Source organism: Bufo bufo, chromosome 2 (genome assembly GCF_905171765.1).
Source record: "Bufo bufo chromosome 2, aBufBuf1.1, whole genome shotgun sequence".
Classification (NCBI taxonomy): domain Eukaryota; kingdom Metazoa; phylum Chordata; class Amphibia; order Anura; family Bufonidae; genus Bufo; species Bufo bufo.
Genome location: NC_053390.1, coordinates 32,349,240 through 32,376,576, shown reverse-complemented (window position 1 = coordinate 32,376,576; position 27,337 = coordinate 32,349,240). Strand labels below are relative to the sequence as shown.

Sequence of the window (27,337 nt, the reverse complement as noted above, 5' to 3'; positions counted from 1 at the left end):
AAGAAGGAACACGGGCCCCTGTTCTAACGATCAGCAGGAGCCCCCGCTGATCAGACAATTATTGGGGACAACCCCTTTAAAATAATTTAGGATTGCAGGTCATCTTGACCACCGAATCTTTGGGCACAGATCATTGAAGCATATGTCCTTCAAGGGGTTGGCCCATCTCACACATTGGTGGCATATCACTAGGATATGCCACCTATCTCTAGAACAGGGCCCCCAAATCGAAGGCAAACGCACACTGAATGCTATCCACTTCTGTGAGAGTTTCAAAAAGAGGGGAGAAAGTTTGCCCGTCTATTTCCAGAACTCCCATAGGAGTGAAGGGAGAGCCACCTCTTCATTCGCCCCCATGGGAGTTCTGGAAATAGCCAAGTTGGCGCTTGGCTATTTTCGTCACTTCCATAAGTGAATGGCGGCTGGCCAGGTTTGCGTGCTGTGACCTCGTTCTAGAAATATCTGAGATTGGTGGCATTTCCTAGCGATATGTCACCGGTGTGTGAGATGGGTCAACCCCTTTAATGATGACTGTAGACAGGAAGGTCCTGCATTGATCCTCCCGTTGATAGCTCGGGTCAGTCTATGCCTTCTTGGGGGTCTCTCCTCGTCCTCCAGGAGGTCTCGGTTGTTTTCTTCCAATTGATGCTCCTCGACCCAACCCTGGTTTCCTCCTCTTTGGCCCTTTAGACTCCACTTTAAGTTCCTGGATCCACATGGAGTCATAGTCGCCTGGAGCTTGGTACCCAGGCTCCGTGGTGTCTAAGGGGTCCTTACTGAGAAGAACACAGATCGAGGGACTGTTCCTTTTCACAGTGAGGGGATCTAACCCCACCTCAGGCACGATTGGCTCCCAGATCTCTTCAGTTGGTCTATAAAGGATCTTTGTGATCTGGTGAAGATCCTTCACCCTTCGTTTCATGATCTCCACGCAGGTTATAGTCTTGCTGAGGGCTTTCCCAGTACCACTGAACAATATCTGCCGCACACTCTCACTCTCCATCTTGCCTATAGCAAAACTCATCAGGTTCCGGATCTTGCTGCCATCTTTTACCTTCATCTCGATAATATCTGGGGGAAGGGCAGCAAAAGGCATCTCCATGGGTTTGTCTTCCACCCTCACCTTCTTGTAGTTTTCCATAATCGAGTCTCGAGGCTCTAAGTGTAACAAATCAATGAGTTATTCAGGTGTCAAAATACATTGACCTCAGTAGTCACAGAGACAGATCTCCACATGAAGCCCATCTAAACAAACCTAATGACTTCCCAAGAAAATACAGCACACCCCCCCTCCCCCAAATTTAGAACTAACGTGGCTGTCGCACTGGACATGTCACCCCCAGTCAACAATGCCACCCAAAGACATCCTAAGTCAAGCCAACCAACGAGCCCCACCCAAAGGAGGACACGAGAGGTCAACCAATGCACCACTAGAACACCCTGCTTATCACTGTGTATAGTATAGAGGCAGGAGAGGTGAGAACTGATTATCTATCATCACTAGAACACCCTGCTTATCACTGTGTATAGTATAAAGGCAGGAGAGGTGAGAACTGATTATCTATCATCACTAGAACACCCTGCTTATCACTGTGTATAGTATAAAGGCAGGAGAGGTGAGAACTGATTATCTATCATCACTAGAACACCCTGCTTATCACTGTGTATAGTATAAGGACAGGAGAGATTAGAACTGATTATCTATCATCACTAGAACACCCTGCTTATCACTGTGTATAGTATAAGGACAGGAGAGATTAGAACTGATTATCTATCATCACTAGAACACCCTGCTTATCACTGGATATAGTATAAGGACAGGAGAGGTGAGAACTGATTATCTATCACCAAAAGAACAACCTGCACAAAAATCTCAACAGCATCTAATTATCTTGTGTATGATCAAATGCAAAATTAGGAGTAACTAAAAAACACAAAGGGGCATATTAGCCGATCCCGTCTAAAATGTAGATGTCATAGTTACACTGTGTAAAAGATGCACCATATTTATCACAGTATGGGGTAGATGACAAATTTTGTCAATGGCCAGACACCTGTCTAACTTTACACCAGCTAGTAGTTGGCTTACTTTGCATCAGAATCTTGTCACAACACGAAGCATCTGAAACCATACCCCTTAACGGTAGTTTTACACTTGCGGCAGAGGATTCCGGCAGGCAGTTCGTCGCCGGAACTGCCTGCCAGATCCAGCAATCCGGACGCAAACGGATGCATTTGCGAGATGGATCCGTCTCACAAATGCACTGCAATTCCGGATCCGTCTTTCCAGTGGTCATCTGGAAAAACTGATCCGGTATTAGTTTTTTTCTAATTTTTAAAAAGGTCTGCGCATGCGCAGACGGTAAAACCGCATCCGTTTTGCCGGAACACTTGGGGCCAGATCCGGCATTAATGCATTTCAATGGAAATGAATGCTGGATCCGGCATGTGTTCAGGATTTTTGGCCGGAGAGAAAACGGCAGCATGCTGCGGTATTTTCTCCGGCCAAAAAACGTAAGAGGGACTGAACTGATGCATCCTGAACGGAACGCTCTCCATTCAGAATTCATTAGGATAAAACTGAGCAGTTTTTATCCCGGTATTGAGCCCCTGTGACGGAACTCCATACAGGAAAACAAAAACGCTAGTGTGAAAGTACCGTAACAAATGAGGCAGAGGGTATTGTGCTCTTTGACTCGCGTGATTCATAAGTATGTCAAACTATCTGCAACATTTTGTGTCAAAAACATGTAGAATTTTGGTGCACAATTTTAAGCCAGAATTCAGGAACTGCTGCAACAGTAAATAAGGGTCAAAGTTTATTAAAGAGTCACAGAACTTCTCACTGTACAATGATTACAGGTGGCATTCACACCTCCAACCTTTCGGCCCATCCACAGGATATACCGTGCCTGTCCGCCAGATTTAGGACCAAATTAGCAGAAGGTGGGGCCAGAAAAGTTATAGAGGATTTACACAGGGCAGGTGTCCGGCTGTATATCGGGAACGAACGTTAGTAGGAACTTTACTGCCAGATACTCAGCTTGTGTAAAGGTGTCGGAGAATCACCCGATGAACGAGCAAAACACTTGTTTCTCGGGTGAAATCACCTTGTTGTTTTTTTTTGACGACACCTAAACCTTTGTTTCTGGACACAGATCGTGCGGTCTAAACAGAATTCCATTGCCCAGAAACAATGAATCTACGTGAGGACGAGCCATTGCGTTAACCTCTGCTCGTCCCCATGGAATGGAGGTGAAGGCTGCCTTCTCCTCCACCGACGAGCAAGCAATTTTCAGTAAGGAATGGTCTCTTCCTGATAACTGCCCGCTCGGTCGGCATATATAAAAGCGCCCCTTAGGCATAGCCACATCGGTGTCATCAGAACCTTTACAGTACATGAGCTTAATGCATAACAAAAAGGAACACATAGTAATACAAAGGAAGCGTACAATTCAGCCAATGGCTTTAGACCACCCCTGAGGGCTAGCCTGCAAACGGTGCAGAGCCACAGGCTTCATGTAACTGAGCAACAGACTCTTCGGCTGAATCGCTATACAGTGCCTTTGTTGAATTATGCCCATATACATTGCATTGTGTTTTTCTTGCATGCCTTCAATACACTGTATTACACACCAGCTTCAATATTTCAACAGACGACAACTCGTAGGGTTTTTTAAATCCGTTTTTTAAATGATTTTGCAGTAAAGTAAAAACAATGGCCCCTTAAACCCACCCAGCATAGTAACCAGTGTACTATTCACACAATTCTAAAAGACCAAGAAGAACGCAAATTGTAACGTTTTAACATAAAACATAATTAAAGGGCTTGTCCAGATTTTATTTGATTTTTTTTAATTGTACCCTAGCCAACTGTACCTGTGGGAAAAGCCCTACTCGTCTGCTACTCGCTGCTCATTTTAGGCTCCCTGGCTTTCTTTCTTCGAGTCCCAGTCTGTCAACTTCTGCACAGGTGGGGGGGGGGGGGGTCATAGGCACCACTGCAGCCAATGACTGGCCTCAGTGCCGAGATGTCCACAGCCGTCAGGTTGCCGCTAGGTTACGTTGGGTCACTGACGGAGGCGCACGTGAACCCTGTTCCTGCGGAAGTTGACAGAAAGGGACCAGAAGATCACTGAACAAAGCAGCGGGGAGCAGGAGAGCGGGGACCTCCCCACAGGTACACCTGGATGGGGGGGCAAATTTTCCGAAGAAAAGCTAGACAAGGACTAAGGAAAACAGTAAAGTCTCTGAACATCAATGAATAAAGTCAATGAATATCACATGGTAATAACACAGTCCTATCCGCAGGCAGCAGGTTATAGAGCAGGAGGAGCTGAGGCCTATGTAGTTTTATAGGAAGATATTCAGTAAAACTTGTATTTTACTCATTTAAAGCCCTTTCAGTGCTTAGGAGTCCAGTGGGCGCTCCCCAGTGGTGGGCAGCCTTCCCTCTGACTGTACACAGAGAACTGCCGATCCCCGATAGGAGTCCAGTAGGCGCTCCTCAGTGGTGGGCAGCCTTCCCTCTGACTGTACACAGAGAACTGCCGATCCCCGATAGGAGTCCAGTGGGCGCTCCTCAGTGGTGGGCAGCCTCCCCTCTGACTATACACAGAGAACTGCCGATCCCCGATAGGAGTCCAGTGGGCGCTCCTCAGTGGTGGGCAGCCTCCCCTCTGACTGTACACAGAGAACTGCCGATCCCCGATAGGAGTCCAGTGGGCGCTCCTCAGTGGTGGGCAGCCTCCCCTCTGACTGTACACAGAGAACTGCCGATCCCCGATAGGAGTCCAGTAGGCGCTCCTCAGTGGTGGGCAGCCTTCCCTCTGACTATACACAGAACTGCCGATCCCCGATAGGAGTCCAGTGGGCGCTCCCCAGTGGTGGGCAGCCTTCCCTCTGACTGTACACAGAGAACTGCCGATCCCCGATAGGAGTCCAGTGGGCGCTCCTCAGTGGTGGGCAGCCTCCCCTCTGACTGTACACAGAGAACTGCCGATCCCCGATAGGAGTCCAGTGGGCGCTCCTCAGTGGTGGGCAGCCTCCCCTCTGACTATACACAGAGAACTGCCGATCCCCGATAGGAGTCCAGTAGGCGCTCCTCAGTGGTGGGCAGCCTCCCCTCTGACTGTACACAGAACTGCCGATCCCCGATAGGAGTCCAGTGGGCGCTCCTCAGTGGTGGGCAGCCTCCCCTCTGACTGTACACAGAGAACTGCCGATCCCCGATAGGAGTCCAGTAGGCGCTCCTCAGTGGTGGGCAGCCTTCCCTCTGACTATACACAGAACTGCCGATCCCCGATAGGAGTCCAGTGGGCGCTCCCCAGTGGTGGGCAGCCTTCCCTCTGACTGTACACAGAGAACTGCCGATCCCCGATAGGAGTCCAGTGGGCGCTCCTCAGTGGTGGGCAGCCTCCCCTCTGACTGTACACAGAGAACTGCCGATCCCCGATAGGAGTCCAGTGGGCGCTCCTCAGTGGTGGGCAGCCTTCCCTCTGACTGTACACAGAGAACTGCCGATCCCCGATAGGAGTCCAGTGGGCGCTCCTCAGTGGTGGGCAGCCTCCCCTCTGACTGTACACAGAGAACTGCCGATCCCCGATAGGAGTCCAGTGGGCGCTCCTCAGTGGTGGGCAGCCTCCCCTCTGACTGTACACAGAGAACTGCCGATCCCCGATAGGAGTCCAGTAGGCGCTCCTCAGTGGTGGGCAGCCTCCCCTCTGACTGTACACAGAACTGCCGATCCCCGATAGGAGTCCAGTGGGCGCTCCTCAGTGGTGGGCAGCCTTCCCTCTGACTGTACACAGAACTGCCGATCCCCGATAGGAGTCCAGTGGGCGCTCCTCAGTGGTGGGCAGCCTCCCCTCTGACTGTACACAGAGAACTGCCGATCCCCGATAGGAGTCCAGTAGGCGGTGCCAAGTATAGAAAAAGCAGAGATTTCAATAAAACTCAAGCTATATTGAATAGTTTCCCATAAAACTATACAGCAATCAGCTCAGCTCCTCCAGCACTATCACATGCTGCCTGCAGATAGGCCCGCATGCACAACATGAGGGTCTCCCTTCACTCTTAACATGCAGAAGGAGGAACAGGAAAAAGTTAAGATTTTCTTGACTGCTCCGCCTGATGAAAAAAGTGGCGCTTCAACATGTACCGGTCTCTTCCTCAGGATGTGTCTGTTCAGGCAAACACTTCTATTCCCTTTAATAGAACAATTCTGGAGCATCTGCTCTTCTACCCCTGTGGTGCGCCATTTCTCTTATTACTCCGACATGAATACATGAATTACAATGGGGGTAGTGGTTGCCTCTGCACAGTTTGATAGTGTCCCATCAGTCCAGCCAGTATGAGACGGTGTAAAGTAGAATGGCAATTTGTCATTTCTAGCAGGAATAATAGAACACCAGCACAACACAAGAGTGGAGAAAAGAGGTTTCAGAATGGTTATTTCATGGTGAATACAATGACGTGTCAGGGGAGGGGGGATGGTTCCTCTTAAAAGGACGTAAATAAATTAAAAAAGTCCAGAAGATGTAAAAAATAAGAATCACTGCTCTGCACTTCCTGTCCCAGTTTAACGCACCAGAAAGCTCAGCCAATCACAGACTGAAGCCGGTCACCACTAAGGCCCGAGAGTGGCGTTGAGTTGAGGTGGGACAAGTCGCGCAGAGCGGAAGAGACCGGGGCAGCAGATCGGTGGAGATCAGTAACCACGCGGTTTTTCGTGTAATTTTGTTTCAGGTTCTATTGCGGGTACAGTTCGCTGTGTAGCTCTGTACTTTTTAAGGCTACTTCGCCATGATCACATCTGGCTCTATTCGTTGTAGAACGTCTTTTTCAGCAGCCATGAGAAGAAACGCTTCCACGCGCTCAGTACTCCGCGTCCTCCACAACCTGTTCTTGATCATTTGGAGTACTGAAGTACTTTCTTCACATGTCCTGCGAGTTGTCGGCAGAGTCAGCAGGTACCTGTAGGCTACACCTACGTTCTGATACTCCTCCGTGAACAAGTTGTAGCGTTCCAGCGTCGGATAAACGCACACTGCGCAGTTCCGACATAGTCTGTGCACAGACTTCTTCTCGTTGTGCTCCAGCTCCTCCTCGTTCTCCTGTAGGTTGTTCAGTAGGTATTCCTCGGGCAGAGATCTCTTCAGCCTGTCCCAGTTATTAGCCAAGCTCACAAGCTCTGATTGGAGCTGCTCATTCGTTACGTTCACCTCAAACGAGGCGAGTACTTCACCCAGCTTTTGAAGTGTATCACGAGGCAACGAGGTCTTTATCTCTCTAAAGCGTGCAGGAGACATCCAAGCCAGATTACAATAAAACATCTCATTCTTCTCAAACCTTGCATTTAGACCCTCTACGGCTGTGTCCAATACCCCGTTATGCACACCTACTTCAAAGTCTTTAAATGCGTTGGCGGTCGCTTCTTCAGAAGAAGCTTCTCCAGGCATCCTTTTCCTCACTGCTTTCACTGGAAAGAAGAAGTCTTCGATGACGATATCATGTGTGGGGCTTCACTTATCAAATTCCTCCGTCGCCCTATCAACCTTATTTATCACCTCCTCAACGTCCCCTTTTTATTTTCTCCAACTGCTCCAATGTACTCATGGCCATCTGATGCCCTTTTAGCAGATAGATCCCTACTGTTTGCAGATATTGTGACAAGGCTAACGTCAACTGGAAGATGCGCAGCTAGATGAACGCAGTCATGATGGTTTCATATTGTAGAAGTCCTTCCTTGTAGCTTCTAGCCTGGGCTCTTAAGTCAGAAGAGTCTTTTTCAGATACTTCAATGGTGTCGAGGGACAGAACCACATCAACAGATAAAGAACTGCTCGGGTCGTCGAATGAACCGAATACTTTAGTCAGTAATACGTCTTCTGACCACCAATGTGTTTCACAAATGGTTTGCAGCCTGCGGTGTTGATCGTCATTGCGCTCTCTTTTATAAGATTCCCTTAAAAAAAAACTGAAACCATCTTTATGAGATAGAAGAGTGAGGCTGCAGCAATAGGTGATCAAGTCACATCCGAAATACAGAGGTTTATTGCATGGTTCTAACACCGCACGTGAACCCGTTCTGGGAACTTGTCGCTGAGCCAAGCCGAGAACCTATTGTAGATGCCTTGCATATTTGCAGCTCCATCTGTTCCAATACCAATACACTGACCGACGTCCAAGTCGTTGGTCCTCAACGTTTGCTTCAGAAGTTCAAGGAACCCTCTACTCATTAAATCCGCACCATCGCTCCTGGGCGCCTTTCAATTTGTCCACGTACCGAATTATGACAGAACATTGGTCCTTCGCTGAAATATCTTGCTTTGCGTCCAGCTGCACAGAGAACATGCCAGCCTCTCCTACTTCATCAGCAATGGACTTCTTAATTAAGAATGCAATCACTTGGAGGACATTGGTTATAGTGGTTTTTGAGAAGAATGTCAACTGACTTTCACGACCAGTACTTCCCGATTCATGCGCCTGTTGACATTTCTCCAAATGACTCTTCAACCCTGTATAGTAGTTACTGAGAAGTATAAGAAATTCTAAAAAGTTCTCCTGGTCCAGCAGTGAATCGCACAAAGCGTATGCAGCGTCAGATGCCCCGTAGCTCAGTCCTCGTCTGCCAGCCAGTTTGATAATCTCAACCACCATTTCCATGACTGCTCTGTTATGCTCAATTTCCTCTCTTTTCTTCTCCTGTTGCTCTGAAAAACCAATGCCTTCCTGCTTTAAGGCTTGCATATGAATCTCTGCACAAGCATTATGGCGTTTGCTGGTCTCGTGCTCGTTGATGCGTTGGGCGGTGTGCGTCCAGTCTTTCATTCCTTCTATAAATACACTCCTTTCATTAGTCTTGCTGTACAACAAGCAGACCGTGCAGTAGAGGGCATTGGCTGACTTGCTGTAGGACACCCATTCACGCCGAGAACCGTTTTTCCGTAGAAATACTTTTTTTGGTCCAAATGGGAGACTAGGATCTTCAAATGGCTGTATCTAATGCGACTGAAAGAAAAAAAGCTTGCTCGTTTTTCTTTGGCCTAACAAAAATATCAATGGCTTTGCTTGTCCGCCATTTAGCTGATCTTACTTCAGATAATTCTGGTTGTGTCCTACCACTTGTGGTGGCGTCTACACTGGAGCTCTCAGTGTCTGCTGGTCTTTCTTCTCTGCATGTGTAGGTTATAATAGGTCGTTCTACACTCAAGCTCTTAGTCTCTTCTTGTTCTTCTTTGCATGTACAGGTTATACTGCAGCGCTCATTCTCCTCTTGTTCTTCTCTGCATGTACAGGTTATACTGCAGCGCTCATTCTCCTCTTGTTCTTCTCTGCATGTACAGGTTATACTGCAGCGCTCATTCTCCTCTTGTTCTTCTCTGCATGTACAGGTTATACTGCAGCGCTCATTCTCCTCTTGTTCTTCTCTGCATGTACAGGTTATACTGCAGCGCTCATTCTCCTCTTGTTGTTCTTTACATGTACAGGTTATACTGCAGCGCTCATTCTCCTCTTGTTGTTCTTTACATGTACAGGTTATACTGCAGCGCTCATTCTCCTCTTGTTGTTCTTTACATGTACAGGTTATACTGCAGCGCTCATTCTCCTCTTGTTCTTCTCTGCATGTACAGGTTATACTGCAGCGCTCATTCTCCTCTTGTTGTTCTTTACATGTATAGGTTATACTGCAGCGCTCATTCTCCTCTTGTACTTCTCTGCATGTACAGGTTATACTGCAGCGCTCATTCTCCTCTTGTTCTTCTTTGCATGTATAGGTTATACTGCAGCGCTCATTCTCCTCTTGTACTTCTCTGCATGTACAGGTTATACTGCAGCGCTCATTCTCCTCTTGTTCTTCTCTGCATGTACAGGTTATACTGCAGCGCTCATTCTCCTCTTGTTCTTCTCTGCATGTATAGGTTATACTGCAGCGCTCATTCTCTTGTTCTTCTTTACATGTATAGGTTATACTGCAGCGCTCATTCTCCTCTTGTTCTTCTTTACATGTATAGGTTATACTGCAGCGCTCATTCTCCTCTTGTTCTTCTTTACATGTATAGGTTATACTGCAGCGCTCATTCTCCTCTTGTACTTCTCTGCATGTACAGGTTATACTGCAGCGCTCATTCTCTTGTTCTTCTTTGCATGTATAGGTTATACTGCAGCGCTCATTCTCCTCTTGTTCTTCTTTACATGTATAGGTTATACTGCAGCGCTCATTCTCCTCTTGTTCTTCTTTACATGTATAGGTTATACTGCAGCGCTCATTCTCCTCTTGTTCTTCTCTGCATGTACAGGTTATACTGCAGCGCTCATTCTCCTCTTGTTCTTCTCTGCATGTATAGGTTATACTGGAGAGCTCAGTCTCTTCTGGACTTTCTTCTTTTATTGTCCGTGTCATTGCTTGAGGTGCGGATAAACTTCACATCTCATTCTCTTTTTGGATATGCTTGTATTCTTTTATTGGCGGCCGCTGAGCTGGGGAAGGTCCACTACCTTTAAACAGGTCGCTCAGCTCGGAGCAGGTTTCCGCGTCTGAGGCCAGCAGCAGTTTTTTCCTTTCACGCAGTCTTTCTGCTCCACCTTTGAGTTTTCTTTTTCTCTCCATCTGAAAAATGTAACATACAGTTATAAATGTAATGGAGCCATTAGCAGTCTGTTCTCCTGATCAAGGACATGGCTCATTCACACTGGGTACAAGTCACACACACTGGGGAAGATTAACTAATAAAATCTCATTTTTAAACATTGTAAACTTTAAAATTTTGCACAAGATTTATCAAATAGTCTGAGGCTGGATGATAATGATGCATACGCTGTATAAAAATTGCACTTTATCAGTAAATCTGCCCACTGTGTGTTTATACCACCTATTAGTTGGCTAACTTTATGCCACAATTGTGAGTGAAAACGTAGGCGCATTTCCATGTCTTAAGCCAAGTCAAGAGGATCCATACTGTGACTTCATCGTGTACATTTGTCCTGGGCCGACACTTTCTGCATTTTGCCCGTTTTGTGGATTATCCTTTTATGACATAAGAGGAATAATCATCATCATCACGTACTATGACATAAGAAGGGAAATGTCGGCACTCCAGTTGCTGTGAAACAACAACTCCCAGCATGCACTCCTGCTGGCTGTTCTGGTCACTCCCATAAAAGTGACAGAAGGATTCTGGGAGTTGTAGTTTCAGAACACGTGGAGTAATGGAGGTTGCTCTCAGCGCTGCGACATCACAGAGAGCGTCATCCGCGCCCCGCGACATCACAGAGAGCGTCATCCGCGCCCCGCGACATCACAGAGAGCGTCATCCGCGCCCCGCGACATCACAGAGAGCGTCATCCGCGCCCCGCGACATCACAGAGAGCGTCATCCGCGCCCCGCGACATCACAGAGAGCGTCATCCGCGCCCCGCGACATCACAGAGAGCATGATTCGCTGGTTTACAGGTCAGTGGGCCTATGTACAGGTCATTGCTCTATTGCTTAGCACAGGTTGGATGAGCTGCAGATATTCTATAGTGGAATAGCATGCTGAAAATCCATAGAATATAACAGCAAAGTAAAAGTGCAAGTGTCATGGCGGCTGATACGGCTTGTGATGGTGTTTGTGATTAGGGATGAAAGAATGGAATTCGGATAAAACAACCAAAGTCGATTCGCATAAAACTTCGTAGCTTCGAGCTCCGTACAGTATTAGAATGTATTTGCTCCGATGAGCCGAAGTTATTGCTTCGTGAGACTTCGGGTAATAACTTCATAAATTAATTTGTACTGTAAAAAGCCATTTCCCGCACTCGGGTTCGGTTCCAAGTGATGTTTCGCGAGTAAGATGAGGATTTTCAGCGGACCAGTACCTCGGATTCTGGGAATTTACTTGACCTGATAAATGAAACCGTCATGAAGTCCAGCAATGGGTCCAAATGTCTGTTAGCAACCAAAGTCAGCGACCGAGTCCAGTAATTTCCGTGGCTCTTTCAGTTCCTGCAGACACGTTATCCGATGCGGTTTCAGGTTCGGAGATTTCAGCTCTCGCCGATACGTCGTTCCTGATACACCGACTTGCTGAGACAGTCTTCGAGATGATTTTTGGGGGGACACTTGCTCCGCCGCTGGATTTCATGCACAACTTCAGCCGTCCTGATGGATGGAGGCCTCGGTTTCTTCACGTTTGACGCCATTTGTGAACCAGACTCCAAATAAGACGTTTCGCTGGTGGTTTCGTTCCTACAGGTACAAGGAACTGGACAAATCCTCTAAAACTGAAGAAATGAGGGCGAATTGGGACAACTGAGAAGACGATCTATCGAGCAATGATGAATACGGCGTGAAAAGAAATTGTTAAAAGAAAATCTGAAGCGTTGTGCGGAGTGTGAACGGCGTTCAGACAGACCTGTGCATTTCTGGTCAGGGATGTAGTAACGGGCAGCAATAGGATATCTTCTATGTGACCCGCACCTACAATAACTAGGGCACATTTACGTTTCACCCACAACTGTACTTGCTTAAAAATTTAAGAGGAATATAAAGAGTTAAATTAGTGGCTGCTGAGATCCCCCCACTGTGCAGCTTAGAGAGATTGGTGGCCTCCAGCTGGAAGAGACACAGGACTGTCAGCCAATCAGCACTGCTGGGAGAGTAGACCCCGACTGTCCTTTTCAGCTGGATGCCAGGCGTAGGGTAGACAGCTCAGCCGTCTGGTTCTGCAGATTAAACACTTGACTTACTTCTATATCTTTAATCCTCCGTTTTTCACAACTGCCGATTATTCTGGCCGCAGCAATGTCCGCTCTCTGCGGTTCTGGGGCTTCACCCTTAACACAGACATCAAGTTATTCCCAATGACGGCGCTCAGATCAGATGCAATTAGGAGATGTCCCTTTTATTGGAGTAATGCCAAACAAGGTATTCACATTTGGGAGTAACCACGGCGTTTCGGGCAGACCTGGGAGGACGCCCTTTATCAAGCTCAGGTTCCTGAAATGTGTGGCACAGAGATGATGGTGGTACCTCGGAACCAAACCCAAGTTCGGGAAATGTTTTTTTTTTTTACAGTAGAAACCAATTTATGAAGTGATTACCCGAAGTCTCGCGAGACTTCGCAAAGTAATAACTTCGGCTCATCAGAGCCAATACATTCTAATATTGTACAGAGCTCAAGATTATGGGGCAGCCATAATTGAGGGTATTTTCTGCAGGACAAGTAGTGGTTTTCGTTGGTGCCCTTCTGGGTTTCAGTGTCCAAATTTCTATAGTTTCTGCACTTTAACCCCTTTAAGGACAGCTACGTCATGGGTCCGATCCCTAAACACGGCGCGTGCAGCGGGACGCCTTAGCCACGGGGTCTCTGCTGTTTTAAATAGCAGAGACCCGCAGCACATATATGCGATCAGCCATAAGGCTGATTGCATACATCTTACCTTTCAGATGCCATGGTCAAATGTGACCGCAGACCGGAACTGAAAGTCGCGCGCGTCCGGTAACGGCGTTCCCCGGCTGAGATCAGGGGACCTGTTACCTCGATCTAATTGACCGAACGAAGCCTTAAGTCAGCTTCAGAGTCAATTAGATGTAAATATCAATACAGGCCACTAGGTGGCAGCCTGGTATTGATATAGTGCAAATGAAGTCTTCAATGATGGTTATTTAGGCATCACTGAATACTATGGGCAATCGAATGACCCAAGGTGACTTAAAAAAAGTATAAAAATAAAATAAAAACAAACCTAAAAGTTCAAATCACCCCCCTTTCCTTAAAATAAAAATACTACCATTGTGTGTTTTGCGGTCCGCATTGACAGCCATTGATATAACTGCCTATTCTTGTCCGCAAAAACGGACAAGAATAGGACAGGTTAGATTTTTTTTGCGGGGTCACGGAACGGAGCCACGGATGCGGACAGCACACGGAGTGCTGTCCGCATCTTTTGCGGCCCCATTGAAGTGAACGGGTCCAGATCCGAGCCGCCAAAACTGCGTCTCAGATACAGACCAAAACAACGGTCGTGTGCGTGAGACCTTAACCAATAAAAAAAAAAATTTAAACATCACGGGCATCGCAGCGTGCGAACATGCCCATACTATTAAAATATTACTATATTAATGGCATACGACAAATGGCGTAGTGAGGGAAAAAAATGAAAACAGCCAATTTGCCATTTTTTGTCACTTCACCTATCCAATCATTTTTTTAAAAAAAGTGATCAAAAAGTCGCACACACTTAAAATTGGTATCACTGAAAAGAACAGCCCGTACATATGCGCCCAGATCCATGTGTCTCCCCTGACGTCACACACAGGAAGTGAGGCCGTCCCCCGCCACCAGAGGGCGCCCGGGAGTCACAGGCACCTCCAAGACTACAAAGCCCAACGGACACCCGCCAGTAATACAGACGGACACGGTGCCCTGTATCTCGGTCACTCACCTCAAATTCCAAGCTGCAGAGCAACACATGTCCGCTCCTCACTGTGCAGCCGCCATACTGCTCTGACCACATCCGGTGGGCGAGGCTAAGCAACCTGCCATTTCTACTGGTAGATCCGCTCTACACCTCCGGATATGCGTTCCAGTGTGGCACGCACGCGTCGTGAAACTGAAAGCTCTGCAACCCGCTGCCCCCTGCCGGACACGAGCGTTAATACCGCTCCCAGTAATATAAGTACAGAATCCTGCACTTCTACGCCCTCCACTGGTGGACATCATTCAGCATCTTCTTGTTAACCCCTCCCCTGCTGTACATCACCCAGCATCCTCATATTAACCCCTCCCCTGCTGCACATCACCCAGCATCCTCATATTAGGCTACGTCTACAAAACAACATTTTTATAATGGCATTAACAAGGTCTGATTTGGACACAAATCAGAATCGGAACCTGCGCTGATTCAGATACGTTGCAGATTATTGGGTGGGTATGTAGAGGAGGGGGTATTCACAGTGTTAGGTGGGTGTGTAAGGGAAAAGATATTCACAGTGATCTTTGGTGCGGTTACCTTATTTTGCAGGTAGTCTATCCGTGGAGTGTCCGTCTTTCTGGATCCGGTGGGTAGGTTTCCCAGGTGCCTTCAGGTTCAACCTCTAGCGTAGGTGATGCTCCGGCCGGTAGCAGATCACTCACGCGAGGGAACCCCAGTTGAAGTACGGGAACTTGGCGTGTGACGTCACCGCACTGAGTATGGAAGCCTTCAGGGGACAAATTCAATCCGACGCGTTTCTGAGCCTAAACGGGCTCCTTCGTCAGGGATGGTAGTTCCTAGTGCCAATAAACTAGTTTATTGGCACTAGGAACTACCATCCCTGACGAAGGAGCCCGTTTAGGCTCAGAAACGCGTCGGATTGAATTTGTCCCCTGAAGGCTTCCATACTCAGTGCGGTGACGTCACACGCCAAGTTCCCGTACTTCAACTGGGGTTCCCTCGCGTGAGTGATCTGCTACCGGCCGGAGCATCACCTACGCTAGAGGTTGAACCTGAAGGCACCTGGGAAACCTACCCACCGGATCCAGAAAGACGGACACTCCACGGATAGACTACCTGCAAAATAAGGTAACCGCACCAAAGATCACTGTGAATATCTTTTCCCTTACACACCCACCTAACACTGTGAATACCCCCTCCTCTACATACCCACCCAATAATCTGCAACGTATCTGAATCAGCGCAGGTTCCGATTCTGATTTGTGTCCAAATCAGACCTTGTTAATACTTTCACATTACGGTCGCTGCAGCAGACCGTGGCAGTGAACCTGCAGCGATTCTCTGCCTGATACGTAGTTTTGAGTGTATCTGGGAGCGCGGGTGGACTTGTATACTTTTTATAATGGCAGTCTATGGTGTCGCACTGCAACATGCTGCGACTGCGACAGTCGCAGAAAATCCATTTGGGATGGATTTTTCCGCGACTGTTGCGTCGCAGTATGACACCATAGACTGCCATTATAAAAAATGTTGCGCTACAAATGTTGCAGTGTAGTTGTGCCCTGTCTGTCGCGTGACAAATGTCGTCGCGTAGACGTAGCCTTAACCCATAACTGCTGTACATCACCCAGCACCCTCATATTAACCCCTCCCCTGCTGTACATCACCCAGCACCCTCATATTAACCCCTCCCCTGCTGTACATCACCCAGCACCCTCATATTAACCCCTCCCCTGCTGTACATCACCCACATATTAACCCCTCCCCTGCTGTACATCATTCAGCAGTCTCTTATTAACCCCTTCCCTGCTGCAGATCACCTAGCATCCTCATAATAACCCCTCCACATCACCCAGCATCCTCATATTAACCCCTCTCTTGCTGTACATCCTTCAGCAGTCTCTTATTAACCCCTTCCCGGCTGCACATCGCTCAACATCCTCATATTAACCCCTTCCCTGCTGCAGATCACACATCCTATTAACCCCTCCCCTGCTGTACATCACCCAGCATCCTCATATTAACCCCTCCCCTGCTGTACATAATTCGTCTTTAATTAACCCCTTCCCTTCTGCACATCACCCAGCATCCTCTTATTAACCCCTCCACTGCTGCAGATCACCCAGCATCCTATATGCCCCTCTCCTGCTGTACGTCACCCAGCACCCTCGTATTAACCCCTCCTCTGCCGCACACCATCCTCTCACCACCGCTCGTGAATATAATCTGGTGTTCAGCGCTTTTCTTACAGTGATACCTCTGCTCCTCGGACATGGATGACACCCTCCTGGTCATACATGGATTCTTCACGTAACTTTACGGTCTATTCACCTACATGTACGGGACAGTCCCAGAAACCTGCTGAGTGTGAACAGAGCTGGAACCAGCCAACACCACTGGGGGGGGTGGCGACTCCTGCCCATGGGACAATCCAGCAAATGATGAAGGGGTTAATGGCCTTTACTGACACAGGAAATCATTTGGTAAGTGAACCTGTGTGCGCTGTTGTCAGAGAAGACACGGATCGGGAGCCGCACTCGTCCGGGTTATACATTTTATTGGGATTAGAAACGAGAAACCAGTAAAACGATGACATCACGGATCCTCCACAGGTGACGGGAAATCAGCGGGGTCACCCCATATATAAACATGGAAGGGGTCTATACTGCGGGGGGAGGGAAAGCTCTAGTTTTATTAGGGCAGTGAGATCCTGACTCCAAAAACAGACACTGAACACAGCCAAACCTGCAGCAAGGGGAGGGGGAGGGGGGGGAGGAGTTCAATCTGTACATACAGTGCCATCACTCTGTAAACCCTTAACTTTTCATGTGTATTACTCCAATTACATCCAGAGCTGCATTCACACACCTGCTGTCTTCCCGGTTAGATCTGAAGACCGCCGCTGCCTGTAGTGCATTGTGGGAGATATGGCCACAGTCACTGGGACTGTAGAGGCGGCTCGAACCGGCCCTATGGAGTGTGCAGGCACCCAGGGGCCCCTGTAACTCCCGCAACACACCAGAGTACAGTATCACAGCATGGCAATATCTGTCTGCACATTCTGAGCTTAGAGAGCTGCAGCTCTGGATGTAACGAGTGCAGGACCTAATGTTACTGCAGAATTAGGAATGCTGCTCTGGTTGTAACTAGAGTATAACACAAGCCCAGTACAGAAGGTGCACAGAGTGACCCAGGTTTGTATAGAGGACTCCACTGCGCCATCCCCCGCTGGGCACAGACAGATTACAGGTATAAATAAGACGCTCCTTGCTGACGGTCTCCTCCTGTAAGTGCTCCTTATAATGATGCTTTATTAAACATTGGGGTCCTGTCATGGTGCCCATCGCTCGTCCGGCAGCAAAAAGCACAGTCCTCGTGTGTACGGAGACAGGACGTGGATCTGCCAATCCTGAGAGACGATAGGAGGATAATGCGGCATCGCAGCAGAGATCAGCGGCGCCCGTCCGTCAGCAGAACAGGATAAGAAGAGCCGCTGCTGTAGTGTGGGGGACGGTACATGCAAAGTACATGATGGCGGCTGCGGTCACCGGGGTCACTCCGGGCGCGGCTTCACCTGTTTTGCGGCTTCCAGCTGAGAAAGAACCTCGTCCCACATCACAAACTGCTTAGAAAGGAGGAGGGTCTGATAGAGCGGGTCAAGTCAAATATCGGGGGTGTTACATAGGACTGCAGGAAACATCTACTACATTATCTGTACTCAGAGTTATCACTGTGTTATCTGTGGTGTTACATAGGACTGCAGGTGACATCTACTATATTATCTGTACTCAGAGTGATATCACTGTGTTATCTGTGGTGTTACATAGGACTGCAGGTGACATCTACTATATTATCTGTACTCAGAGTTATCACTGTGTTATCTGTGGTGTTACATAGGACTGCAGGTGACATCTACTTCATTATCTGTACTCAGAGAGTTATCACTGTGCTATTGATGGTGTTACATAGGACTGCAGGTGACATCTACTACATTATCTGTACTCAGAGAGTTATCACTGTGTAATCTGTGGTGTTACATAGGACTGCAGGTGACATCTACTACATTATCTGTACTCAGAGAGGTATCACTGTGTTATCTGTGGTGTTACATAGGACTGCAGGTGACATCTACTATATTATCTGTACTCAGAGAGTTATCACTGTGTTATCTGTGGTGTTACATAGGACTGCAGGTGACATCTACTACATTATCTGTACTCACAGAGTTATCACTGTGGTATTTGTGGTGTTACATAGGACTGCAGGTGACATCTACTACATTATCTGTACTCACAGAGTTATCACTGTGTTATCTGTGGTGTTACATAGGACTGCAGGTGACATCTACTACATTATCTGTACTCACAGAGTTATCACTGTGTTATCTGTGGTGTTACATAGGACTGCAGGTAATGCAGTATTACCACACCCGCTGCCTGCACACACAGAATGTTGGGCGGTAGTGCAGTGTCCGTATATGAAGGATACCATGTTGTTGTAGTCCTCGAGGAGTTTCTTGGTCTCGGCCGTTATCTCCTCGCTCTGGTCCTGTGGAGGAGACACACACGGCAGGTGACAACCTTCTGTATATGGGGGTCCCCCCCCACCCTCCTCTGACCACACACAGTCTATCTGCCGTCCCTGATCTACGGTGAGCTGCGCTTCTGCCGCCGGTCACATGACGCTGACACATTTTACCTTCTGCAGACGTCGCATACACGGGGGGGAGGGGGATGTAAGGAGCAAAACGTGGGGCGTCAGATCGTGTCACTGTGAGAAAGGTGCAGTGTGGGGGAGGGGATGGCGCAACAGGCGGAGCTTATCCAAAAACATTTTCCAATAAACGCGCACCACTGTGTCTTCCAGGAGTCATAGGAAAAAAAATACATAAAAGTCTACACGGATGATGGGAGTGATGCTTTGTGTGTTATGGAGTGATGAAATCATAAGAATAGGAGGATAGGGATGATGGTAGTGGTACATTGTGTGAGATTAGAGTGTAAGCTCCTGTGGAGAGGGATGATGAGAGTGATACATTATATGATTATTATATTGTGACCTCTTGTGGAGAGGGATGATGAGAGTGATACATTATGCATTATAAGGTGATTAGATTGTCAGCTCCTGGGGACAGCGATGGTGGGAGTCATACACTGTGTGGTATAAGGTGATTAGATTGTGAGCTCCTGGGGACAGCGATGGTGGGAATCATACACTGTGTGGTATAAGGTGATTAGATTGTGAGCTCATGGGGTGGGAGTATACATTGTGTATTACAGAGCACTCAGATAATAGCTGAAGAGGACAAGGATGATGGGAGTGGTTATACTTGGTGTCAGCACTATGGCATATATTGGTGCTGTGTCATTAGGTGTTAATCTCCTGCTGGTGACACATTATGACCCCCGGCCGGGGCCGCCCCCATTACTCACACCCTTCCTGTCTCTAATGCTTCAGTTTTTCAGTCAGCAGAAAAAAAAGCCATAAAATTCTCCTGTAAACCGGATTATCTCTGAACGGCTGCAGTCAGCATCGCACCGATCAATGAGAAACTGCGGCCGTGTACTGCGGGATCTGCAGCCACCGCCAGGGAGCAACCCTCGCGCTGCCAACGACAAGAGGCGTAGGAATTGCAGCTTGGCATGTGAATGGAGTATAAAGTTGGTCATCTACAGTACATTAAAGGGCATCTGTCAGCAGTTTTGTACTGAGCTTGGCAGCTGAAGACATCTGTGTTGGTCCCGTGTATATATATGTGCCCGCATTGCTGAGAAAAACGATCTTTTCTTATATGGAAATGAGCCTCTAGGAGCAACGGGGGCGTTGCCATTGCTCCTAAAGGCTCCGTTTTTTTCTGCAACTGCCGCTCCCTGTCTACTTTTATTGACAGGGCCAGGCATGATGATGTTTTCACTGCCTGGCCCTGTCAATGTGTAGAGAACACAGCAGTTGCAGAGAGAGCAGAGCCTCTAGGTGTAATGGTAACGCCCCCGTTGCTCCTAGAGGCTCATTTGCATATATTAAACCATCATTTTTCTCAGCAATGCGGGCACCTATGAACATGGGGCCAACACAGATGTCTTCAGCTGCCGAGCGCACATGTAACAGGTCAGCCGGTGTCATAGGTAAAAAAAAACTGCTGACAGATGCCCTCCCAACTCTGACAGACTATGTCAGGGAAGGAAGGATCGGGCATGTTGAATTCCCTTTCGTTCCCCGTAGACATAACCCTGGGAGGGGGTACAGAGGTGGCAGAAGCTTCTCCCCCACTCAGAACACATGCATGCTCAGCCGAACAAGTGTACATGTGTGGGTCGCAGCCAGCGGACACCTACCTGATGCTTTATGTGGATCTGGGACAGAGTCTGCAGCTTGGAGGCCTGCGCCGGCACCGCTGCCAACAGAGAGAAACGGGTCAGAAAACAGCCAATAACAACTGACAGCGGGGGCTCTGGATGCATGTAAATGAAGCTTAAAGGGGACAAGTTGTATATTTTTTTTATGGCACCATTTAATTTACCACATCTTGTATTGGAAAATGAGAAAAAAAAAACCTTGGTGGGGTAACGCTGATTCTCACAAGAATTTGGGGGCTTTGATATTAAAGGGGGGGGGGATTTATCAAAACTGGTTTAAAAGAAAACTGGCTTAGGCTACTTTCACACTTGCGTTCAGAGAGGATCCGTCTGGTGTCTGCACAGACGGATCCTCTCCTATAATGCAGACGTTTGGATCCGTTCAGAACGGATCCGTCTGCATTATAGTTTAGAAAAAATTCTAAGTGACACTGAGAAATGTAAAGTTATGCACATGGGAAGGAATAATGCAAGTCACCCGTACATACTAAATGGTAAAACACTCGGTAACACTGACATGGAAAAGGATCTAGGAATTTTAATAAACAGCAAACTAAGCTGCAAAAACCAGTGTCAGGCAGCGGCTGCCAAGGCCAATAAGATAATGGGTTGCATCAAAAGGGGCAAAGATGCCCGTGATGAGAACATATTCCTACCACTTTACAAATCACTGGTCAGACCACACATGGAGTACTGTGTACAGTTCTGGGCTCCTGTAAACAAGGCAGACATAGCAGAGCTGGAGAGGGTCCAGAGGAGGGCAACTAAAGTAATAACTGGAATGGGGGAACTACAGTACCCTGAAAGATTATCAAAATTAGGGTTATTCACGTTAGAAAAAAGACGACTGAGGGGAGATCTAATTACTATGTATAAATATATCAGGGGTCAGTACAGAGATCTATCCCATCATCTATTTATCCCCAGGACTGTGACTGTGACGAGGGGACATCCTCTGCGTCTCGAGGAATGAAGGTTTGTACACAAACATAGAAGAGGATTCTTTACGGTAAGAGCAGTGAGACTATGGAGCTCTCTGCCTGAGGAGGTGGTGATGGTGAGTACAATAAAGGAATTCAAGAGGGGCCTGGATGTATTTCTGGAGTGTAATAATATTACAGGCTATAGCTACTAGAGAGGGGTCGTTGATCCAGGGAGTTATTCTGATTGGAGTCGGGAAGGAATTTTTTATTCCCCTAAAGTGAGGAAAATTGGCTTCTACCTCACAGGGTTTTTTTTGCCTTCCTCTGGATCAACTTGCAGGATGACAGGCCGAACTGGATGGACAAATGTCTTTTTTCGGCCTTATGTACTATGTTACTATGTTACTATGTTACTAAGTGTGAAAGTAGCTTCAGACGTTTGAAAATTGAGCCATATTGCAAGCAGCGTTCAGGTTTCCGCCTGCTGAGCGAAGGCTGAACGCTGCCAGATTGAGGCAATCTGAGCGGATCCGCATCCACTCAGAATGCATTGGGGCTGGACGGATGCGTTCGGGGCCGCTTGTGAGACCCTTCAAACGGAGCTCACAAGCGGAGCCCCGAACACTAGTGTGAAAGTAGCCTTAGTCGCCCCATGGCAACCAATCAGATTCCCCCTTTCATTTCTCAGAGCGCCTTTGGAAAATGAAAGGTGGAATCTGATTGGCTGCTATGCCTAGAACTAGGCCAGTTCTACGTATCTGCATTCTGCTGGTCGGTTACGGCGATATTAAATTTGTATCGTTTTTTTTATTTAGTTTTACTGCTTTAAAAAAATAAATAAATAGAAACCTTTGAAAAAATAAAAAAAATTCTTTGCATTGCCATTTTCTGACATCCATAACTTTTTCATATTTCTGTCTATGGAGCTGTGTGAGGGCTTGTTTTGCGGGGCGAACTGTAGTTTTTATTGGTACCATTTTTGGGGTACATTTGACTTCTTGATCACTTTTCTTAATTTTTTTTTTTGGGGGGGGGGGGGGGGGCGATATATGTTAGGTTTATTTTTTATATGTAAAATTGGGAAAGGGAGTGATTTACATTATTTATTTATTTTTTTACTTTTTACCCATTAACTTTTAGTCTCCTTAGGGGACTTGAACATGTGATCTTCTGTTCGCTTGTCCCATAGGCTGCAATAGAATGCTATTGCAGTCTATGGGATTGTGACAGGCTGTCTGTGAAGCTGGGCCTCGGGCAGTCAGCCATGACATCCTTGGGAACCTCCACAAGGCCCCAAGCTGTCTGCCTAACCCCGCAGATACCACAGTCGCTACTGACAGCGGCATCTGAGGGGTTAAATGACCCAGAACAGCCTAATTGAGGCTGGGTGTATGGGGAGCCCAGCGCGTGAGTCCGCTCCATACATCCCCTTACTGCTGATCACATACATGTACTTGATTTTCGTTAAGGGGTTAATGAACAGTTCTGAAACTTTTGATTGTCACTCGTTCCCAATTCTTCGTCATTTTGAAAGGTCTTAACTTGCTGTCAGTAATTGGGAGGTTTCCTGGTTACATCCAGGGGCTGAAAACCTGAACATTGCACTTTTCACAGCTGAGGGTTCATTTTACCTGCACTGACACATTGTAACAAACTCTCTGGACAGGAGAGAGATTTGTGCTGCCTTTACCTCACAGAGGGTTGTCAAGACAGGGTGCAACTGTAGCAAACCCTCCGCTGTGAGAAGTATCAGGCTGGTACTGGTTTCCAGTCTCTGCGTATAAACTTGTCCAGTCACTGACAGCAGGCACAGATGTTGAAAAAGGGTGAGAAATTGATGTCAGAAAGTTGCAGAACTGGATGAAACTTAATTGACATAAACCGGGAAAACTTTACACGACTTCTGTGGGGTTAGTATTTGGGTCGCGTTGAGTCCTCCAGAGCTGACCTTCACCTTTGATGTGCTCACTGTCCAGGAGGGGCTGCAGGGAATGGAGCTGCTCCAGCAGTGCGGCCTGGGACAGGATGTACTGCTCCTCTGCGGGAGAGAGAGGCAAAAATCACAGTCCTGACAGGGATCCCCCTCCTCCCCCAACCTGAGCCCCCCGGCCATCGCGAAGACCTCAGGGGCTCACTTACAGCTGTGCGGAAGGAAACAATCAGGGAGAGCATCAGCAATCACCTGCCAAAATGACCTCCAGCTTCATGGCGTCGGGGACAGCGATTCTGTCGATGTACTGCGGGTCCAGATACTTCATCAGGTCGTCGACTGAAAGACAAAGGGGAGGGAGGCTCAGATATCAGACACAGTTGTACCAAACCCTCAGCTCTGTGAAGTCTTGGGTCAGCACTGTTTTTGTTGGCTTCTGGATGTAAACAAGAATGTTGTTATTCACTGGCAGCAAGCAGATAAAGTGAGAGATTTGAGACAAGGTAGATAAGACTGATGCAGAACAGTTATGATATCAGATCTACATACATAGCATTAGGGCTCATTCAGACGGCCGTATGCTGTCCGCAAAAATACTGAATGCTGTCTGTTTTTTTGCGAATCCGCAAAAAAACGGATAGCATTCAGAATTTTCACAGACCCATAGACTTCAATGGGGCCATGTCCTGATTTTCACGGACAAGTATAGGACATGTTTCATTTGTTTTGCGGAACCGTGGAATAGAAATAGAAGTGAATGGATCAGCATCTAATCCGCAAAAAAACGGATCCGTGGATAGCATACGGCCGTCTGAATAAGCCCTTAGAGCAGGCATACTCAAACTGTGGCCCTCCAGCTGTTGTAAAACTACAACTCCCACAATGCCCTGCTGTAGGCTGATACCTGTAGGCTGTTCGGGCATGCTGGGAGTTGTAGTTTTGCAACAGCTGAAGGGCCGCAGTTTGAGGATGCCTGCCTTAGAGGGATGAAGTGGCCCTGCCAGAATACAGGAATCATCCTGGACAGGCAGGTCCATCTGAGGAGTTCTCCTGCCGGTGTCACAGGGTACATCACAGCTACAGTTACATATCTGCCCCCCCCCCCCCCCTTACTTTTCTTGTACAGGGTCTTCACTCGCTCCCTCTTGCTGGCGATGTTCCCCAGAGCAACCTGCACTTTCATCAACCCGTCTGTGACCTGCAACACAAAGACTGGTCTGAGCGGAACTGGGAGAGCGGGGGGCAAAAAAGGGAGGGGGGGGGGGGCGACAAAACAGGAGGGTGGGGATGTCAAACAATGAAAGGTGGGAGATGATGTCATACAGCGACGGGTGGGTGCAGGAGATGATGTCATACAGCGACGGGTGGGTGCAGGAGATGATGTCATACAGCGACGGGTGGGTGCAGGAGATGATGTCATACAGCGACGGGTGGGTGCAGGAGATGATGTCATACAGCGACGGGTGGGTGCAGGAGATGATGTCATACAGCGACGGGTGGGTGCAGGAGATGATGTCATACAGTGACGGGTGGGTCCAGGAGATGATGTCATACAGTGACTGGTGGGTGCAGGAGATGATGTCATACAGTGACGGGTGGGTGCAGGAGGTGATGTCATACAGTGACGGGTGGGTGCAGGAGATGATGTCATACAGTGACGGGTGGGTGCAGGAGATGATGTCATACAGTGACGGGTGGGTGCAGGAGATGATGTCATACAGTGACGGGTGGGGGCAGGAGATGATGTCATACAGTGACGGGTGGGTGCAGGAGATGATGTCATACAGTGACGGGTGGGGGCAGGAGATGATGTCATACAGTGACGGGTGGGGGCAGGAGATGATGTCATACAGCGACGGGTGGGGGCAGGAGATGATGTCATACAGCGACGGGTGGGGGCAGGAGATGATGTCATACAGCGACGGGTGGGGGCAGGAGATGATGTCATACAGCGACGGGTGGGGGCAGGAGATGATGTCATACAGTGACGGGTGGGTGCAGGAGATGATGTCATACAGTGACGGGTGGGTGCAGGAGATGATGTCATACAGTGACGGGTGGGTGCAGGAGATGATGTCATACAGTGACGGGTGGGTTCAGGTGATGATGTCATACAGTGACGGGTGGGTGCGGGAGATGATGTCATACGGTGACGGGTGGGTGCAGGAGATGATGTCATACAGTGACGGGTGGGTGCAGGAGATGATGTCATACAGCGACGGGTGGGGGCAGGAGATGATGTCATACAGTGACGGGTGGGTGCAGGAGATGATGTCATACAGTGACGGGTGGGTGCAGGAGATGATGTCATACAGCGACGGGTGGGGGCAGGAGATGATGTCATACAGTGACGGGTGGGTGCAGGAGGTGATGTCAGACGGTGACGGGTGGGTGCAGGAGGTGATGTCATACAGTGACGGGTGGGTGCAGGAGATGATGTCATACAGTGACGGGTGGGTGCAGGAGATGATGTCATACAGTGACGGGTGGGTGCAGGAGATGATGTCATACAGTGACGGGTGGGTGCAGGAGATGATGTCATACAGTGACGGGTGGGGGCAGGAGATGATGTCATACAGTGACGGGTGGGTGCAGGAGATGATGTCATACAGTGATGGGTGCAGGAGATGATGTCATACAGTGACTGGTGGGTCCAGGAGATGATGTCATACAGTGACGGGTGGGTGCAGGAGATGATGTCATACAGCGACGGGTGGGTGCAGGAGATGATGTCATACAGTGACGGGTGGGTGCAGGAGATGATGTCATACAGTGACGGGTGGGTGCAGGAGATGATGTCATACAGCGACGGGTGGGTGCAGGAGATGATGTCATACAGTGACGGGTGGGTGCAGGAGATGATGTCATACAGTGAGGGGTGGGTGCAGGAGATGATGTCATACAGTGACGGGTGGGTGCAGGAGATGATGTCATACAGTGACGGGTGGGTGCAGGAGATGATGTCAGACGGTGACGGGTGGGTGCAGGAGATGATGTCATACAGTGACGGGTGGGTGCAGGAGATGATGTCATACGGTGACGGGTGGGTGCAGGAGATGATGTCATACAGCGACGGGTGGGTGCAGGAGATGATGTCATACAGTGACTGGTGGGTGCAGGAGATGATGTCATACAGTGACGGGTGGGTCCAGGAGATGATGTCATACAGTGACGGGTGGGTCCAGGAGATGATGTCATACAGTGACGGGTGGTTGCAGGAGGTGATATACAGTGACGGGGTTCAGGTGATGACAGGGTATCCGGTTGCACTACAAGTCTCAGCATGCTGTGTTTAGCACGTACCTTCCTTGTCTGAGCCCCGCTCTCCCCGTACAGGCGCTGCTCCAGCTCCTGCACCCGAATCTGCAACTCCCGGAGCTCCGCCATCGTTCTCACACCACCACTTCCGGGATACACAGGAAGTGCGTCATCACTACACGCCGCCGGCAAGTAAGCTGGTGAAGTGGATATGCCCGGAACCAACATGGCGCCCATCACAGGTCCTCCATGGCCAGTACCCCAAAATATGATCCTCATCAATATTTTACCCCAGTATCATAATCCCATATCATGAGTGTATCCCAGTAATAGGAGCCTCATCAGTGCTCTTCCCAAATAATATCACAATGCATCATTAGTGTACTCCAGTAATACTCAGGGCAACGTAACAAATCCCGGCTGCTGCAGAACCTCATAATACACACCTCA

The 27,337-nt window shown here is 48.4% G+C and overlaps 2 protein-coding genes across 2 annotated transcripts; both read right to left on the bottom strand.

Moving 5' to 3' along the window:
- Nucleotides 1-391: 391 nt before the first annotated feature.
- RPP25L (ribonuclease P/MRP subunit p25 like) lies at nucleotides 392-14,523 on the bottom strand. The gene is made up of 2 exons (XM_040420851.1): nucleotides 14,430-14,523; nucleotides 392-1,158 (listed from the first exon to the last, which is right to left on the bottom strand). The coding sequence occupies exon 2, from the start codon at nucleotides 1,139-1,141 to the stop codon at nucleotides 584-586; it is 558 nt and encodes a 185-aa protein (XP_040276785.1). The 5' UTR covers nucleotides 1,142-1,158; nucleotides 14,430-14,523; the 3' UTR covers nucleotides 392-583.
- A 3,176-nt stretch (nucleotides 14,524-17,699) lies between these two features.
- DCTN3 (dynactin subunit 3) lies at nucleotides 17,700-27,050 on the bottom strand. The gene is made up of 7 exons (XM_040420854.1): nucleotides 26,933-27,050; nucleotides 24,743-24,827; nucleotides 23,882-23,968; nucleotides 23,654-23,737; nucleotides 20,756-20,814; nucleotides 18,909-18,968; nucleotides 17,700-18,063 (listed from the first exon to the last, which is right to left on the bottom strand). The coding sequence occupies exons 1-7, from the start codon at nucleotides 27,014-27,016 to the stop codon at nucleotides 17,974-17,976; spliced, it is 549 nt and encodes a 182-aa protein (XP_040276788.1). The 5' UTR covers nucleotides 27,017-27,050; the 3' UTR covers nucleotides 17,700-17,973.
- Nucleotides 27,051-27,337: the final 287 nt, after the last annotated feature.